The sequence below is a fragment of the Ischnura elegans genome (genome assembly GCF_921293095.1).
Source record: "Ischnura elegans chromosome 13 unlocalized genomic scaffold, ioIscEleg1.1 SUPER_13_unloc_1, whole genome shotgun sequence".
Classification (NCBI taxonomy): Eukaryota; Metazoa; Arthropoda; class Insecta; order Odonata; family Coenagrionidae; genus Ischnura; species Ischnura elegans.
The window spans coordinates 8,873,171-8,890,642 of NW_025791657.1; the positions used below are offsets into that span (position 1 = coordinate 8,873,171).

At 37.7% G+C, this 17,472-nt stretch overlaps 1 protein-coding gene across 2 annotated transcripts in view; it reads right to left on the reverse strand.

Annotated features, from left to right (window-relative positions):
- Window positions 1–2,136: 2,136 nt before the first annotated feature.
- Window positions 2,137–17,472, reverse strand: part of LOC124172222 (zinc finger protein 271-like) — a 31,083-nt gene continuing 15,747 nt past the window's right edge. For both annotated transcript variants that reach the window (XM_046551639.1, XM_046551640.1), the window contains exons 7-8: window positions 15,493–15,565; window positions 2,137–5,971 (exon numbers count right to left, since the gene is read on the reverse strand). In XM_046551639.1, coding sequence (XP_046407595.1) covers window positions 3,921–5,971; window positions 15,493–15,565 — 2,124 coding nt within the window. In that variant the 3' untranslated portion in view covers window positions 2,137–3,920. The remainder of the gene's footprint in view (window positions 5,972–15,492; window positions 15,566–17,472) is intronic.

The following is a 17,472-nucleotide window of genomic DNA, read 5'->3' on the forward strand; positions in this document are numbered from 1 at the left end:
TACTCCACCCAGGTAATTACTTTCATATCTTGGTTCTCTGGTCAGGATCCATGAAGGTGGTCAGCCCTGTGCATATCACGGGCTTACTTCGGGACACATTAGCGCATTAACGTTTTCTTGGAAAAACTTATTACCCTCCAACTGGCACACCCAAGAGTATATTGGTGCAAGTATCCTCCTACTGAAATATGTATGTGGAAGATGATAACCTCACTCTTCCCGGAATACATCATTTTCTTTTCAAAATTTTCTTGGCGTGTATTCAAATTCAACCGTAAATGTTCTGTACGCATTCCCTTTCCTACTCCGGCAAGGACTGTCTTTCAAATGATGTTTCGGTGGAATTACATTTTTTCTTGGAATTATACAGCCAGGATTTTTTTCTTGAAGTGCCTTTCGATGGTTCCTTAGAGCTTTCGTTAGTTTTGCATACATCCTCGACGAGTTAAGGGTTACTTGGACGAGTGGAGCACCAGGCAAATTTGAAAGGGTTACCTGGAAACAGTCCTAGCCGTGCATAAGCAGTCAAGTAAGGTTACATTTTTCCCATTTAATTATCCTTCATGCAGAGTAGTTACTTATATCAACTGATTAAATACCAATCAACGAGACATATTCACCATCGCATTCTTGGAAATTCATGTGAAAATGAAATTCCCAAAATTTCTCAGTGGAAACACTTTTAAGCTCTAGCAATATCCGGTCATACTTTCTTAACCGATACAGATTGCAGATACCAAAATTTCTTTCAATATCGGATTAAAACAGATCAGTCACATGGAAGAAGCAAGATTAAAACAGATCGGTAATCAAGTGGTTGAGGTGTAGCGCTATCTCTGCAAATTAATCAATTGACATTTAAGAGAAAATGAACTGGTAACACGGTGCTGAAATTTCTTTAAGAAAGTTTAGAAAGTAACTTGGATTGAAAATCAATTGAATTTTAACCATCATCTTTGAGTGGAAACTTTTGAAAACAGATAAATAGGAATAAAAATGCAATAATTTACTTCAAATTGGAAAAATTACACAAATTTATTTAATTAGCAAAATCAGTTATATGCCTTTTATTGTGCACTAATAGTACTTTATTCTCACCATAGGGACTACATTTTGTTTATTTCCACCAAGCAATCATGGTTAATGCCAGGCAAATTCAGAATCAATAAGGACACGAAAATTGAAAAGAGGCCTTGAACAATGCACCTTTGATGGAAAAAACAGGCATGCCTTCAATGAAAAAATAAGGCAAGCCGGCTGTTTGATTCTTAACTTCTATCCTGGGCATGTCCTTCTGCTGCCACAATCCTTCATAAATTCATCCTTACATACATTTCAAAAATAATAATAATAATATTTATTCCACTTATTCGTAGGTTACAAATTGATTGTTGGTTGCTGATTTATGAACATATAAAATATAAGAGCACAAAAAATTTTGATATTCAAACATGCATGTGTTAAGTTCAGCAGCGTAGGGAAAAAATTAAAATACAAAATAAAACATGTATTTCAATGAGATTAGAGAATATTTTAGAAAAAAATTGTAGGAATGATAACTTTACGCAATGAATAAACATAAAAATGACAAATTAAAATTATCAAGATTACACAACAACTTTTTAACAATTGTTCAATATTTTCAATCTCTTGGGATAAAAAAATTTTTTCATTAGTAAGAAACTAAGCCATAGAGTTTTGACTCAGTATCTCAATTGGGTGGGAACATAACACTTTCAGTGCAAGGAAAGTGTATGTATGTTTGAAGGCTTCATTTTGGGGCTTAGGTATACCAACAGTTCCCGAACCTCATGGAGACGTATTTTTTACCGGAGTTTACTAGAATATTCAATGTTTTGCTCTGTTTTACACACAAATAGAGAACGTCATGAGTACCTCAAATGAAAAAAAATACCTTTGGTCGTAAAACATTATGTTTTCGGAAAAGAGGCAACGAGAACTCAGTTTTTGTGAGTTTCTTTAGGCAATCTGCCAAGGCTGAATATGAGGATCGTAGGCTCCTTCCCAGCAAGAAATGCCATATTGCAGTCTTGATTGAACTAGAGCACAATATACAGAACAACCTATTTTTTGGACATAAATAACTTAATATAAGGAATTTCCGTGAAATCGATAGCATTTCCAATTCCAGTTTATTGACATATTATTTCCAATTAACATTTCCATCAATAGTTATCCCAGATTAACTCACAAAGTTGATTTGCTCAATTTCAAAACATGCCAAACAGGTTTTTTCGTGTCATACATGAGACATCTGTAGTAAACACTCCATTTTTCGAATAATATCTTTTTCATTTAAATTTAACATATTTTGTTCATTTGCTTAATACAAATGTATATGAATAAAATTAAAATTTTGTTCCATCGCATTCTATTTTTGTAAATATATATCACACACATCGTGCAATATAAAAACCAAAGCTGTATTATCCACAAAGGAAGTTAATTTAACATTGAATATTCCAGTATTGAATTTTTTTACACATAAGAAAAAGAACAGTCACCAAGATCCATCTCCTGGGCACTCCAGAAGAAAGTGATGTTTCTTTTCCATAAAAGTCATGTATTTTCTCATTCCGGGTTCTCCCACTGAAGTTACTTCGGAACCATTTAGTAACGACTCCTCTCATTCCAGCTTGCTACAATCTTTTCAATAACAATGACTCGTCTATCCAAGTTACGTAATGTTTACGTATTACAAAACTGCAACTTTCTAATTATTGAGTGCATCAGAGATAGCAGAACAGAGCTTTAAAATTGCATCTTCTGTACTTTTATCTTTCAAACAATCCCAATTGGACAGGGATAAGTAGTTATTGGTGCTCATGAAATGTAAGAGCAGAACTTAAAATTTTTTTCCAAGACTTTTGAGAAGACAGGTAACAGTGATTATTGGTATATAATTGCTAGCATTAGTTTATAAGCATTATTTTAGAAATTGGCAGAACAGAGCTTTAAAATTGCTTCTTCTGTACTTTTATCTTTCAAACAATCCCAATTACACGGGGGTAAGTAGTTATTGGTGTTAATTAAATGTTAGAGCTGAATTAAAATTTTTCCAGGACTTTTGAGAAAACAGGAAACATTGATATTGATATATAATTGCTAGCATTAGTTTTATCACCTATTTTGGAAATCGGGACTGCAATACCTGTTTTTAATTGTTTTGGAAGTTCACACTTCATCATAATCAAGTTTGCTATGTGTGTAAAAAACGGTAAAGTACGATCATTTACCTTAATAATATTGATACTCTTTTTATCATAACCCATTGCATTTTTAGGCTTAATTTCTTCAATAATTCTAAAAACCTCTTTAACGCCAGTTGGAAGGAAGTACAATAACTGAGCCTCACCACAGCTTCAATTCACAGCTTATGACTTTCAACGCAAATATCAAAATATTGGGTTCACTTGTTAGTCTTTGAAAAGCTTCACTAAAATGATTGTTGATCTCACTCACTGTCTTGAGTGCAAAATACAAAAAATGACTTTAAACGATTCCCATTGTATCATGGTAGATGACTGATCATCCCAATAGGTACTTAGTCATTATTCATTGCGAAGGTAAGAATAAGGTATTGGGCTTCCCACTACAGATTTTCAATCGCTTGATTTAGAACAACTTTGATATTTATATGGATAATCTTTCCAATGACCAAACATGTGAGGTGCACAGAGATGGTCCATCTGGGGAAAGCAACACAACTTACATAGCACGAATATTGTTTATCACTTGTGATTGCTCATGTGGCGGTTGGGATTAGAACTAACAGTGATATACTTGGTGCTTACTCTGAATGAATTATGTTTCACAACTGTACGTGCACACTTGCAGTGGTAAGGGCCTTTCCTTGAAGTTAAGGACTTGCTGCAGACCCTGTATAAAAATGATTCATCTCATTTATGTACACCCATGTGACGGCCAAGGTGATCACTTTTAGCAAAAGACTTGCAACAAATTTCACATTGATAAGGTTTCTCTCCGGTGTGTACTCGCATGTGAATGGACAGAGAATAACTCCGAGTGAAAGATTTTTTGCAGATTTGGCACGAATATGGTTTCTCTCCCGTGTGTACTCTCATGTGACTTTTGAGGTGACTCCCTTGAGCGAAGGACCGGCTGCATACGTTGCATTTAAATGGCTTTTCCCCTGTGTGCGTCCGTATGTGACATACGAGATTACTACGGCAAGTAAAAGATCGTTTGCAGATACTGCATGAATGGGGTTTCTCTCCCGTGTGAATTCGGATGTGAGTTCGGAGAGCACCTTTCTCAGTGAAAGATGTTTTGCAGATACTGCACTCATAAGGTTTTTCTCCCGTGTGTGTTCGCAAGTGTTTAACCCGTCCTTTACTACAACTGAAGGATTTGCTGCACACATGGCAGGTATACGGCTTCTCTCCTGTGTGAATGCGTACGTGTTTTACTAAGTCGGTCTTTGCAGAGAAAGACTTTTCACAATGATAGCAAGAATAAGGTCTATCTCCCGTGTGTGTTCGCATGTGAGTTTTGAGAGTACTTCTATAAGTGAAAGGTTTTTGGCATATTTGGCACGCATAAGGCATCTCTCCCGTGCCTACACACACGTGACGATTGAGGTGACCAAATCCAGAGAAGGACCGGCTGCACACGTCGCATTTAAAAGGCATCTCTCCTGAATGCGTCCGCAGGTGTCTTCTGAGATTATTGCCGCTAGCAAATGATCGTTTGCAGGTAGTGCATGAGTAGGGTTTCTCTCCCGTGTGTGTTCGCATGTGACTTCGGAGAGAACTTTTGTCAGTGAAAGATTGTTTGCAGATTCTGCATGAAAAAGGTCTCTCTCCTGTATGCCTTCGCATGTGTTTAACCAGGTTATTCTTCTCAGAAAAGGAATTACTGCACACATCACAGATATATGGCCTTCCTTCCGTGTGTGTGCGTAAATGTCTTACTAAGTCGCTCTTATTCACGAAAGACTTCTCACACTCATTGCATGAATAAGATGTCTCTGCCATGTGTATACGCTTGTGTTTGGTGAGGTCCTTTTTCTGAGGAAAGGACAAAGTGCACTTGCTGCATGAATATGACTCCTCTTTTCTTCTCACACCCACGTGATTACAAAGATTTTTAATGCAAGATGACTTTGAGGATAAACTCTGTGAAGTTGACTTCTCTTCTACAGTAAAACTCCTTGTCACTCGCCTCATTTTTTTCTCATCCACTTTTCTGCCAGTAGTTTCCTTGAGAGGCGGATTTCCTTTTTTTCTCAGCCCCAGTCTATCTCTCGGCAGCCCATTTAAAGTCTTGGAGGTAGTGGGCTCACAGGAACTATAACTACTTCCGCTTAATAGAATGTTTTTGCTAGACACATCTCCTCCCACTGATGATTTCTCTTCAGCGTCCAAATTAGCACCATTCAAATGAATTTTCATGTGTTTGATTAAGTCATTTTTGTTGTTAAATACATCTCCGCAGTTGAAGCAATGATATGAACTTTCGTTTGACTTGCAACTATTCTCAGGATTTTTGATCAAGCAATTGTTTATCTCTTCATTGTCTCCCATGACAATCTCACAGCCACTTGTGTCATTTCCTCTGATTATGATTGACCTGAGGTTATGAGTGGTGTTTGATGCATCACGACCACCTCTATCCCCGACAAATGTCATTGTCGCTCCGCCTTCCTTGCTTCCAAGTGATTCGATGTATTTTGTATTGCATTGTCTATCATCAGGAATTGAGCTATTTGTTTTCTTATCAGTATCTAGAGCGCCACATATTTCCAAGTCTTCATCCATCAGATTTCTTTCTATCCCAAAATGGGATGTTCCAACCTTGGAATCAATTTGTCTCACCAGAGATGTGGGATCAATGCATTCATCAATCGAATGATTCATTACATTTCCTTCCGCAGACAGATATGAAGTTGATGTCGCTCCAATGGGCAATCCTTTGGCAGCCAGGAACCCTAGAAAAGCATTTCACATTAAACCCAGATAACACAAAGTAAGAGAGTTAACAGTTTCTTATGGTTTTCTTACGGAAAAAATATATAAGCAGCTTATCGTAAGCTAAGGGGCTTATATAAGTAAAGGGTAAGATATTAGGGGAGAATAGGTAAGGAATGGCGTCAAATATCCTCAGGCAAGGTTATTTGTTTATGTTGGAACGTCAAAGGCGTCTGAACAGTCCCAGCCGGCAGAGCCCATACTGCATCTATATGTGAAGTGGATGCAATGCGTGACAGGATGCGTTAGAGTACCAAATATCCTTCTGTCATCCTTTGCTAGTTGCGCCTATGTATGCCATATTTTTCATGATGTGGTTTAATACTTAAAAATATCTGCAAATCCTCGCATTAATTATTATAAAATTTCAAGAACTATTACTATTATAATTATTCATTGTATTCAAGATTTTCACGAACATACGGTACTACCAATGACTACAGCAGTAGGTATGGACTTGTTGTCTGGTAGCCATCTTTCCCTATCTCGACGTGTTGGAGCCTCGTAGATTGAGTGTTGTGTTGGGCGTGTTTTATAGTGATATTTTATAATTCTGACCATTGCAGCAATTTTGACTTATCTCCCGGTGTCGACCCTCGCTCACTCATTGGCCTCTACTCTCCTGGATTTGAAATCTGCGTTTGTTTTGGATTCCGATGGATAGCTATGTTGTACCTCGTAGATTGAGTGTTGTGTTGGGCGTGTTTTATAGTGATATTTTATAATTCTGACCATTGCAGCAATTTTGACTAATCTCCCGGTGCCGACCCTCGCTCACTCATTGGCCTCCACTCTCCTGGCTTTGAAATCTGCGTTTGTTTTGGATTCCGATGGATAGCTATGTTGTACCTCGTAGATTGAGTGTGGTGTTGGGCGTGTTTTATGGTGATATTTTTTAATTCTGACCATTGCAGCAATTTTTTCTAATCTTCCGGTATCGACCCTCGCGCACTCATTGGCCTCTCCTCTCCTGGATTTGAAATCTGCGTTTGTTTTGGACTCCGATGGATAGCAATGTTGTACTAAAGTTCTCATATGTTGTCTTGTGTACTCCTGTATTCCTTTGTTCGCCTGTCTCTTGTTTTATGCTGAGTCATTAAAGTTATAATCTTGAAATAAAACGTGCTCTGATTTATCCCGAGTAGTGTAAAACAATCATGAGATACAGAGAACCAGACAAGCAATATCGGAAATTAGTTCGACCGAGTTCAATTTTCGGCAGTTAGATGGCAGCACTTTCGTGCATCCTCATCCTCTCGGCATCTCTCTAAGTGCGGCGGTCTCTCTCTTCCGCATCCCCTCGGCAGCGGACCGGCAAATGGATGGCATCTATATGAAAGGATGCGCTCATACTCTTTGCATCTGGATGACATCCAGCTGCCAAAAAGAAATTTGATGGTTTGTGCCGGCTGGGGTGTACTACATATACTACGCAGCTCATCCCGACATGAATTTAAAGACTACCGGTGAAATTAAGCGAGTCTTAACAAGGGCTTAACAACTGATAACAGATTTCCCCGTGATTAGAAAAAAAATTAATAACTGGAAGCGACTGGCTAGTGAAGATATAAAGCATAATGCAAGTACTTTATCCTTGTGAAGGAAAGAAAAAAATAAACATCAGGGAGAACCGAACACACGACCTATGTATCTGTTGCTCTGTCCTCTCACCACTACACCACGGAAGCTGATGAAAGAAACTGGTTTAGTAACCAGTTTAAAATCCAATTATGTAGAAAAACTTGTCTGGTATGTGCATGAAAAACTGAAATTATTCGAAGTCCACACATTTTAACAATTATGAATTTTAATTGATGCCTTGAAAACCTGATGACTACAATATGTATATTAGAGATTCCTTCCGACATTTTTATATTATTCTACGTCGCTATTCCTGTGAAATTTTGTGTTTTTCTTATGACCGTCGTTTCGCTATCAGTTCATACATGTGAATGATTTTCAAATTATGGCAGTATCATGATGCCATTAGGGCATCATGGCTGAGATACGGCTCGCAAGTAGGAGAGAGTGTTGCATCACGAAATAATTTCTCAAATTTTTCATAAAAAGCAAAATATATTTACTTAAGATTCAGTCAAATGGTAAAAAATCAATCCATCAGGATTACTTAACTAAAGTTCTAAGTCCTAGTTTCGTACCTTTACTGTTAATGGATATAATTAAAATTTCTCAAAGTGTTTTTTATTGTCCCTATGTACTATCATTTGCAAAAGTCTTGCAACAAATCGGTCGTCGCCACTTTCGCTCCACAAAGATTGTGTTCGGAAACTGTATGGTTTTCGGGTTTCAGTAAACCAACACTAATATTCATAGTTCAATAGATGGAGAACGGGTCATTAGGTGAGTGAGATATTTTTTCATCCTTTTCAGTCTTGGGATTTGATCGCTTCCATTTAAGTGAAATTTGTGTTCATTATGTTCCCCCAAACACATTGTAGCATTAAATGCAGGTGGAAAGATCAAAGGTAATTCCTCGAAGAGATTTTAAAAAGTTTGTAGCTTGGCTCTTTTTGAGTGATCTTAGCTCTTTTCAGAGAGCAGGAAATCACGAGTCGTTTACTGTGAACATGGCAGACTTTTGTTTACATCTATCGACTCTGGTTGATGTTTTTAATACAATATCTACGACATAAGATACGAGGCAGCTTTGATATTCCACGTGTTTCATCAAATAAATATCTGAGCAAACACGTAAAATATGAAATTAGTTAAGCTGATCGGCATTACTCGTTGCGTATGTAACAACATAGTTCTCCGACGTCTGTCAATCGGTAAAGATGTATTCCTTTCCACATATTCAAAGTATGTCCAGGAAAACTTAATTCCAGCCAAAAGTCCCATTTTTAATGATTTTCGGATTTAAACAGGTATTGTTTGATAATATGTTCCACTGCTGAATTAGTGTGAATGCATATAATAACTCTACGCTGCTATGTGGTTGATGATGAAGTTATCATATTTAGCTGCAATCATTTACATATACTCTGATGAATACCGGATAATGTAGGATACTTACTCAGCATCATTAATTAACTTCTCTACTTACATTAAGTAGGTTACATGGTATTAGGAAATGTGTTTGTTGGCAATACGTTTTATTTTTAAGGCAAGATTGAAATCAGCGGAACTACAGCTCATTTCATAAAACCTTTGAAGTCGAGTAAGAAGGACGTAAGCAAATCCTTACAGAATTTCTACTTGAAATGAATGTATACGCTTGCTTCATTAGAAATACAAATACCGAGTTAAAAACATAATTGCAAATAATATTAACTTATAAGGACGATACCATACCGAAGTCGCAGGCGACATCATCATAATATTCCTATTGTATACACTAACCAGCCGAAACATAAAGTATGCGAAAGCCTCCGCGCTCAAGTTATAATCATATAAACGAATAAAGTACTAAGATACCGAGAAAATGATTATTTTGATCAAAATTCGTGCAATTGAGAAGCACATGAAAGCAGGTCAGGAAAGATTTGATGCTTTCCCGGCGAATGATGTAGTCCAGGCGCTCATCATCCAGTAGCCCTGATGATGAGCGCCGAGTCGGAGCTCGAAACGTCGGCCATTATGAAGCCTTTAACCCGGTGGGAAACCCGAGAGAAGTTTACTCAAAGCAGGTCAGTGTTACAATGACAACAAATCATTAAAATTATCGCTCCTAGAAGTCAAAATAGGAACAGCGCAGTAGATGAATACTTGGCTGGCGACTGGAGAGGCCCGCATTCGAGTCCCTCTCCTGCCCGAAATTTTTTATCCTCCTCTCAGCCGTATTACATTTTAAAGTTTTTTTATTTTTTAAATGTATGTTAAGAAAATACCAAATGTTGAATTCGAGCATTTTTTTAATAACAATTTCAAATTTAATTGATCTTGCGACAGGAATCCTGCGTTGCTAGCGCGATAGGACAAATCATTGCGTTTACCCTTAAGGAACTCCAATCAGAATCACTGGTGTATGTGGTTCCCAGTGCTATAAGATTTCCTGTACAGGTCTGTAATTGCTCCTAAACCTTAAACCTTTGAGATGAGAACTGTGAAAAATTACCAAGGTTGTGTATTTTTTATTTCAGCACTACATTCCTTGGTTTCTACTACAAAGAGTAGAATCACCCATGTGGTCATAGTCCGTTCAGTAGCTACATAGCTGTACTTTAGGATGGAGCTCCCACTTGGCTCACCCACTGCGACGGCTGCCTGTCCTTACGCTACTGCACTCACAGTTTTTTTTGGCTTCATAGTGCGTAGTCCAGTACACGCTCCCAATGCTCCCACGTGCTCCCGCTTCAGACGCTACAGATTCGTGGTCCACTTTCGCTCCTATCGCTCCCAGTGCTACCCTACTGGATCACGGCTGGAGCGATTGCAGCATTTGTTAGTCGTTTGTTTTACTAGTATCGTCTGCTCAGATATTAGATCGCCTGAATTAGGGATTTTTATAGCCCCTTGTACTTTACTTAGCTTGTTAGAGAGGTCAGTAACATAAATGACAAAAAGAATATGACCATGGGATACACCACAAGAAACCTAATTAATATTAGATCTTCATTGGATACCATGATCGAACACCACAACAGACCGATGTTTGTCCTGAATATTTTACCCACTGGTTTGCAATTCCTCTGACAACAAGGTGATAAACTTAAACTGTAAAGAGCAGATCATATGATACATATAAAAAAATACAAGACTGATTAAATACCTTATAAGAGAAATTTCAATGAACCAAAAATAAGACTAATTAACTTAACTCACCTAAAAGCCTGCGTTTAAACGATACACGTACAAGTTATTGCCTGTTTGCGTGAATTATTTTTGTGGACCGAAACGGAACATGTACGAATGTTTGAACCAAGCTAAAATAGGTTCAATTTGCAGTTCATGCATTTGCACAAGTTTAGTGGTTACACGTGTAACCACTTAACGTGCAACAACGCGACCGTATGGTACATTTCGTGTTCATTCTCACGTTCATACATTTAGACTCGTACGGATTTATGTAGGTGTAAAAAGGCCTTAAGTGGAGTGTCCTTTCTACGATTTATCAATTGCACTCGTGACATTGTATGGTAGTCTCAAAAGCAGTCCTGCACTTGAACCAATCTCGTCAACAGCAAGCCTTAAGCATAAATGCAATGCGTGTCTACCTGACCTTAAGAAAATTACACAAGTAAAATACAACCGAACATCAATAATTGATTAAACTTAGGTTGAAGATTAGAGGAAGATATCATCATTTGACAGATAATACAATCTTCATGGAGAAAGGTTGGCCGCCACAAAGCAACAAACGGAATACTTTGACTAGAAGTTCACGTACCCTAACCTAAGAAGTCATAGTCTATCTCAATTTCACGCAATATCAAGTTCAAATAACTAATAATTGATCTAAATAACAAATAAATCAAAATAACTTACAAAATTAATAGAAGTAACGGACGGAATGCTTCGACTGGAAAGTTCACTCACCACATGCCTTATAAATTTCAAATAGCCATTTTCTATCTCCACTTCTCGCTAGCTCAAGCTTAAACCGCTAATAATTAAATAATATTATATATAATTAATTATCACAACAACAAAGTTTATAAGATATCTTGGACTTGCCGCTCAATTTCTTCCTCGATCTGGCCCATGGCGAACATTGACTCTGAATTGTTAAACCATTCAGTTACAGCCATTTGCCTCACCGTAATATACCCCGAATAGTTCTTTAACCATTTGTTTTTAGCATTTACCATCCTGGCTCTCTTAGCGACTTCTTCCATCAACTCGAAATGGTCATATTATTGCTGGCCAGGTCCACAATTGTTATGAATACCATTTTATTTTGCATTCCTTCCCGCTCAAATTCGCACTGAAAACCGGTTCGCTCCAGCTCACCCACCTATTTCTCGGGAGCGTTTGTAGCGATAGAGAAGCGAATATAGTGACGTCATGCGTGACATACGAGAGCACCACGGAAGCTTTTGTAGCTTGTACTGGACCACGCAAAGACTCACTTCCAGTGCTTTGGAGCACTGGGAGCTTGTACTGGACTACGCCCCTATGATTCTACCCTCGAACGTGGAGGGTTCAGCAGGCGATGGTCGGAACGTATATCCCGAGTGGCAGAGAGAGAGAGCAGGGAGTCGTTCCGAGGAGACGTGAGCACGAGGATTACCGTAGGCAGTCAGCTATTTTTACTGGGAGTGTTTTTTTTCTTTTTGTCGAGGCTAGTGCCAGGAGTGTAGTTAGTAGAGGATAAGTGTATCTCTTATTTGTTATCCCATGTCCCCTCCCATATTCCAGGTGATGAAAAGGGAGTGGTTTGGATGCTAGCACGATCCTCTCAACTTTCTGAGGGAATTACTCCCTCCAACTGGGGAGTTGTCACCATTCCGAGTACGGGCGTAATTATTTTTCCCCTTCACGCTGCATCCCATTATGGTGCCCAGAAATCCGACGCCTAATGACGAGCCTAGACCCACTGGTTAACCCACGGCTCAACCGTTACACCACCAAGTGCGAACTAGGCTCAGTCACTCGATAAAAGATTATCCCGATTGACATTCATCCCTAGTTGATGGTAGTGTATGGTGAGAAGTGTATAGACATCAAAAATGTGAGGAAATGCTGCCAGGAGATTACTGTTGAATGGAAAAACGTCCATGGTCAGCAGCAGTCAGGGTGGGGAATCAACAGCAGCTTAAATTGACGAGATGGCATGCAATAACCAGAGATATACTCTTCATGGGATAAAGAAATGTCTTGATGAAGGCTGTAGCTACATCTCTGTGCGGAACACTGGGTCAGAGGCCCTCTGTTACGATGCTGTTTCTGCCAGATGAGTCTCATAGAAGTGTGTCTGCATCATGACAGGGCGTGTTCACATGATTATTATCAAACAACCACCCTAATCCATGAATTTATTTGGTATATCATAAGCCACCCTCCTTACCACTCTGACATAGGCTGAAGCGAATACCGCTTGTTTCCTGCTCTCAAAAAACACCTAAGGGGACAGAAATTCAGGTCAGATGATTCAGTGCAAGAAGTCGTCAGTTAAAAATACAGGAAGAGCAGTACAACACGAGAATTAAAAAGCCAGTTAAAATAATGCCAAAAAGTAATTTACCCTCAGGGCAAATATTTAGAAAAATAGCTAAATCTTTCCCCTTTCCAATGATGGATGCAAAGTTGAAAATATACTCATTTTTCAGGATTAAAAAAATAGGAAACCTTAAAAATTATTACGGAGGCTTCCGCGGTGAGTTAATTGGCGATTGTTTTTTGGGTTTCTTCCATGTTGACTCATATTTGTGGGAACCAAAAAAAAGTAACTAATCCCAATCAATGCCTTTCGTTTTCTTTGATGAAGGAAACTACCCATTTCTTTGTTAAACCAAACAAAATACAAAAGCCAACTCCTTGAAAAAGGTGAATATGATAATGTTTGTTTTACAGTTCTACCTAATTTCCCAACTTATTTAAATTGGACCAAATATGAAGCTAATTTTTGTACTTATTCGACCAGGTTCCATGTTAACGTTTTCCATGAGCGCTGATATTTACTTTTGGATACTCGATTCTAAGCCAAGTGTTCTATTCTGGTCCTTTATTGCTATTTTTTCAATAAACCAGTCATAGAAGTAATAACCTTGGCTCAATTAAGGCGTGCGAATCTTAGTATCAATTTTCACTGCAAAAAATACTGCAATGCAAAAAGCTATGAAGAAAATGTTCCTAGCCACTGATCCAAGTAGTTAACCCCTTCAAGACGGTGGAGTTCTCTCCTCAGCATGACTGCTGTACTGAGACTCAAAAAGACTCTTCCATCCCCTCTATATGGAGCATTTCTGCAGGACATTCCTTAAGAAGTCTCACTGATAATCATGCATTCCAGCACCAACCCTTTTCTACCCTTCCTAGTGGGGACTCCGCAATATCTCAGAATCTGAATGTAGTTGGGCTCCCTCACTTTGGAGTTCATAACCCTACCAGCGGCATTGGTTTGCAGTCAATCATGCTCTGTTTATATTAATTAGCTACATGGACAACTGTTGCTTGAACGTAAATTGCAGACTTTCAATGGAATTCCTTGCTTTACTCTGAGAATTATCGAATGTAGAACGAAGCTCCACCATCAATATTAATACAGCATCAATTTCCATGTTGATGATTATACTAAAATCGAGATACATGTTAATATTTACCATAGAATGTCGTTCAAAAATTGTGAATGCTGCTCAAAAGGCAAATAATTCAATTCTTAGTTTATATTTTTTGAGAAAGGAACAAATATTTATTTTGCGACATGACTGGATGAACAATTGCATGACTGCAGTCCCTTACTGCTAAGACGGGTGATATAAGACGAGGGGTCCGGGTACTTGCCCCCTGATTTCGAGGGTAAAGCCTAAGCCATGCTGAGTTAGGTCCTGAAGCAAAGACATCGCACACCCGCGACCCTCATAAATTGGGAAGAGCTAGGAAATGTATATATTCAGCATTTGTTCACCTGTGTAGGAAAATCTCCAACCAAAATTTGTGGCTTTTCGTCTCCCCGGTCAAGAAATGTCCAGATGCATATTTTCAACTTTAGTAGGGAAAAGGTTAAATACTAAAAAAATAAGTAGAAAAATATTTTTGCTTGTGAAAATAATCATAAAATACCACATAATTACACAATCATTGAAAAGAAAACTTCTCTCACCATTTCAATTGGCAAGCAAACTAAAAACAGAAAGAATGGATGGATTTCTATGTCTTTAGCTTCATCTTTCACAATCATTTAAAACAATAGGGTAGTTTCCTTCATCAAAGAAAACGAAAGGCATTGATTGCGATTCGTTATCCACCATTAGTGTGTTTATAATATACAAATGATTTGGTTTTAGAAATCCCAGTTTATGCAAATGGCAATGGTCAATTTTAACCGCATTTGAAAAAGGGCAGATTGGCGCCCATGCGATGCCACTCCACGAGACGTCACAGGGACCTAGTTTCTATACGAGTAGATAGGAGTTTTACATCATCTGAGATTACCAATGCATGCATGAGGCACAGAGCTCAGAGAAACATTTCTTATTAATCACCTATAAAACTGGCTATTGTAAGAAAGTTTCCTTCGTTTGATAAGGTATTATTAATCCATAACTAAGCCAAGCACTACCTGCTAGCAGCCTGCGCCTAGCAGCACTCAAAGCCTCGCCCCTAGGTCACCCCACTTTGCAGCAGCAGGAACCAGAATGACATCACACGGGCTTTTCCCGGCATTCATACCTAGCTGTCGCATTTTCACGTGCTTGAAAATTTCCACTTTTTATTTAATTGCAATAAAATAGATACCGTGATATAAGAATCTACATATGCATACTCCAGGAGAAATAATCTTTCGATTAAGGAAATAAAAAATTAATAGGAAACCACCATATTGCTCCATGTATTTATTTCCCTTTTGAGCACTCACCAAATGCTTCTGGTGTTGACTCATGGGCCATAGTGATTCCCTCAATTGGCTCCCCATCCTCCATAAATACAGGCTGAAAATTAGAAATTTATAACTTTTTATGAAAGACTTAACACTAATTTATAAAACGTATTGCATCAAATTTTTGGAGTTCCTTCGAAATATTTTCTAAACAAAATAAATCTTTTCCAACACACAGAGAGTTCAAGATTTTCCCACTACTCTCAACCAGGAAATGGTCATTGAATAATATTACGTCGGTATTGTTATGTTATAGTTATTAGATAACTCTGCCAGTGATGTCTTTTCGTATGCTACCCTATCATAACTAAGGTTATATAGGTGATAGTTTATCTCTGAATTACAATTATAACTATAATAATATGTATTTCACAATGCAGTAGGAAGTTCAGTGAGGCACAAGAAAGGGAAAGGAACTCGTAATATGTTACCAACAAATTAAAAGTCATTCTCTTGACTGAAAAAGTGAAGGCATAATTTTGAAACGAGGCAATATTTTTGGAAAAAAACATCACTCTCAACAAAGTAAAACTCTGTACAAACACAACAAAATGTCTTCTTTTTTGTCCAAGTCAAAACTGGATAAATATGCACTTATAAAATAAAAATTATTGATTAATAGTTTATGAAACCTCAGTTGAAACCAAGGTCATAACCTAGCCACTGCAAGATGTCCAATGGACTTCCATTTGACATCCAGAAGTCTCTTATGGACATCATTTGGATGTCATTCAGATGACATCCAATGAGGATCACTACAAAAACATCCACATGGAGGCTCTAGAATGATATCCAATGGACATGATATAAAATTGATCGTAAATAATATAAATTACATCAATTTATGACTTCTTAAAAGTGCTGGAGATGAGTATTTCCCCTAGCAGTTCAAGTCATCAGTCCAAGTTTTCCAATTCCTGAAGGCCAATTTTGGAACTACCACACATGACTTACAACTATCAATCTATCGACTTTGATCGATTTAGTCAGAAATCGAGTACATCAATACATGATGTCTACTGGCAGCATATTACCAGTGCTATATGTATTATCATGAACAATGTTGATGTACTGTCACCCAAATACAGTAGTAGTTATCGGCATTGAGTAGTGAATCTATGATCATCTGACAGTGCAGTGTATTTTTTTTGATTTTGTGGATTTTTTCCAGATTCCTCCAAAGGGTATCAACGGCTAAGTGGATAAGCAGATTGTTTGTTATTAAAATTCATATTAGGCAGAGTTTATACTAATCATATAATTGTGAACCTGTTTTTACCAAGTGGGTTCCTTAAATGTGTTGACTATGCAGATATCTGGTAGGCTCAAGTTAAACTTTGATAACTAATCAGATGTTATGATTGTACTAAAATCAAAAGCTTGCTTTTTATCAAATTGTATGTTTACTTTGAATGTGCGATTCCTCAAGGCTGGAATCTACAATAGAAATACAATAGCCTATTTTAGAAATTCCAGGTTTGAGACAGCGTGCTTTTTCAGAGAACGTAAATGCAAAAATATAAGGTTTTGCAATTACCACAATGACAACATCTGATTCTATGAGAAAATTCGAGTAGGAGGACATCAGTTTTCGTCTCATGGCACCAAAACTTGTAGTATTCTAGGGTAAGTTGGATTGCAAACTATGAGTTTGCCTTGAGTGCAATCAATGGATGTTATGAAAGCCTATAAGAATTCCCAGTAAAATTTTGAAACTTGGTTAGCCTAAAGAAAAATATTTGGGCCACAATGTATTAATGTTTCATTTTTTTAAACTCTTCACTTTGATTTTACTCTACCAAAATCTGGTCGGACAATTCCATTAAAAGAGTATTCAATAGAATATATTATCAAAACGATGATACGTTTAATAAGAAAATGAAATCAACAGTTTCAGAGTTTGTCTCCAAGAGTTTGGCGTGGAATATGTACATATACTCAAGAAATTCCCATGATGAA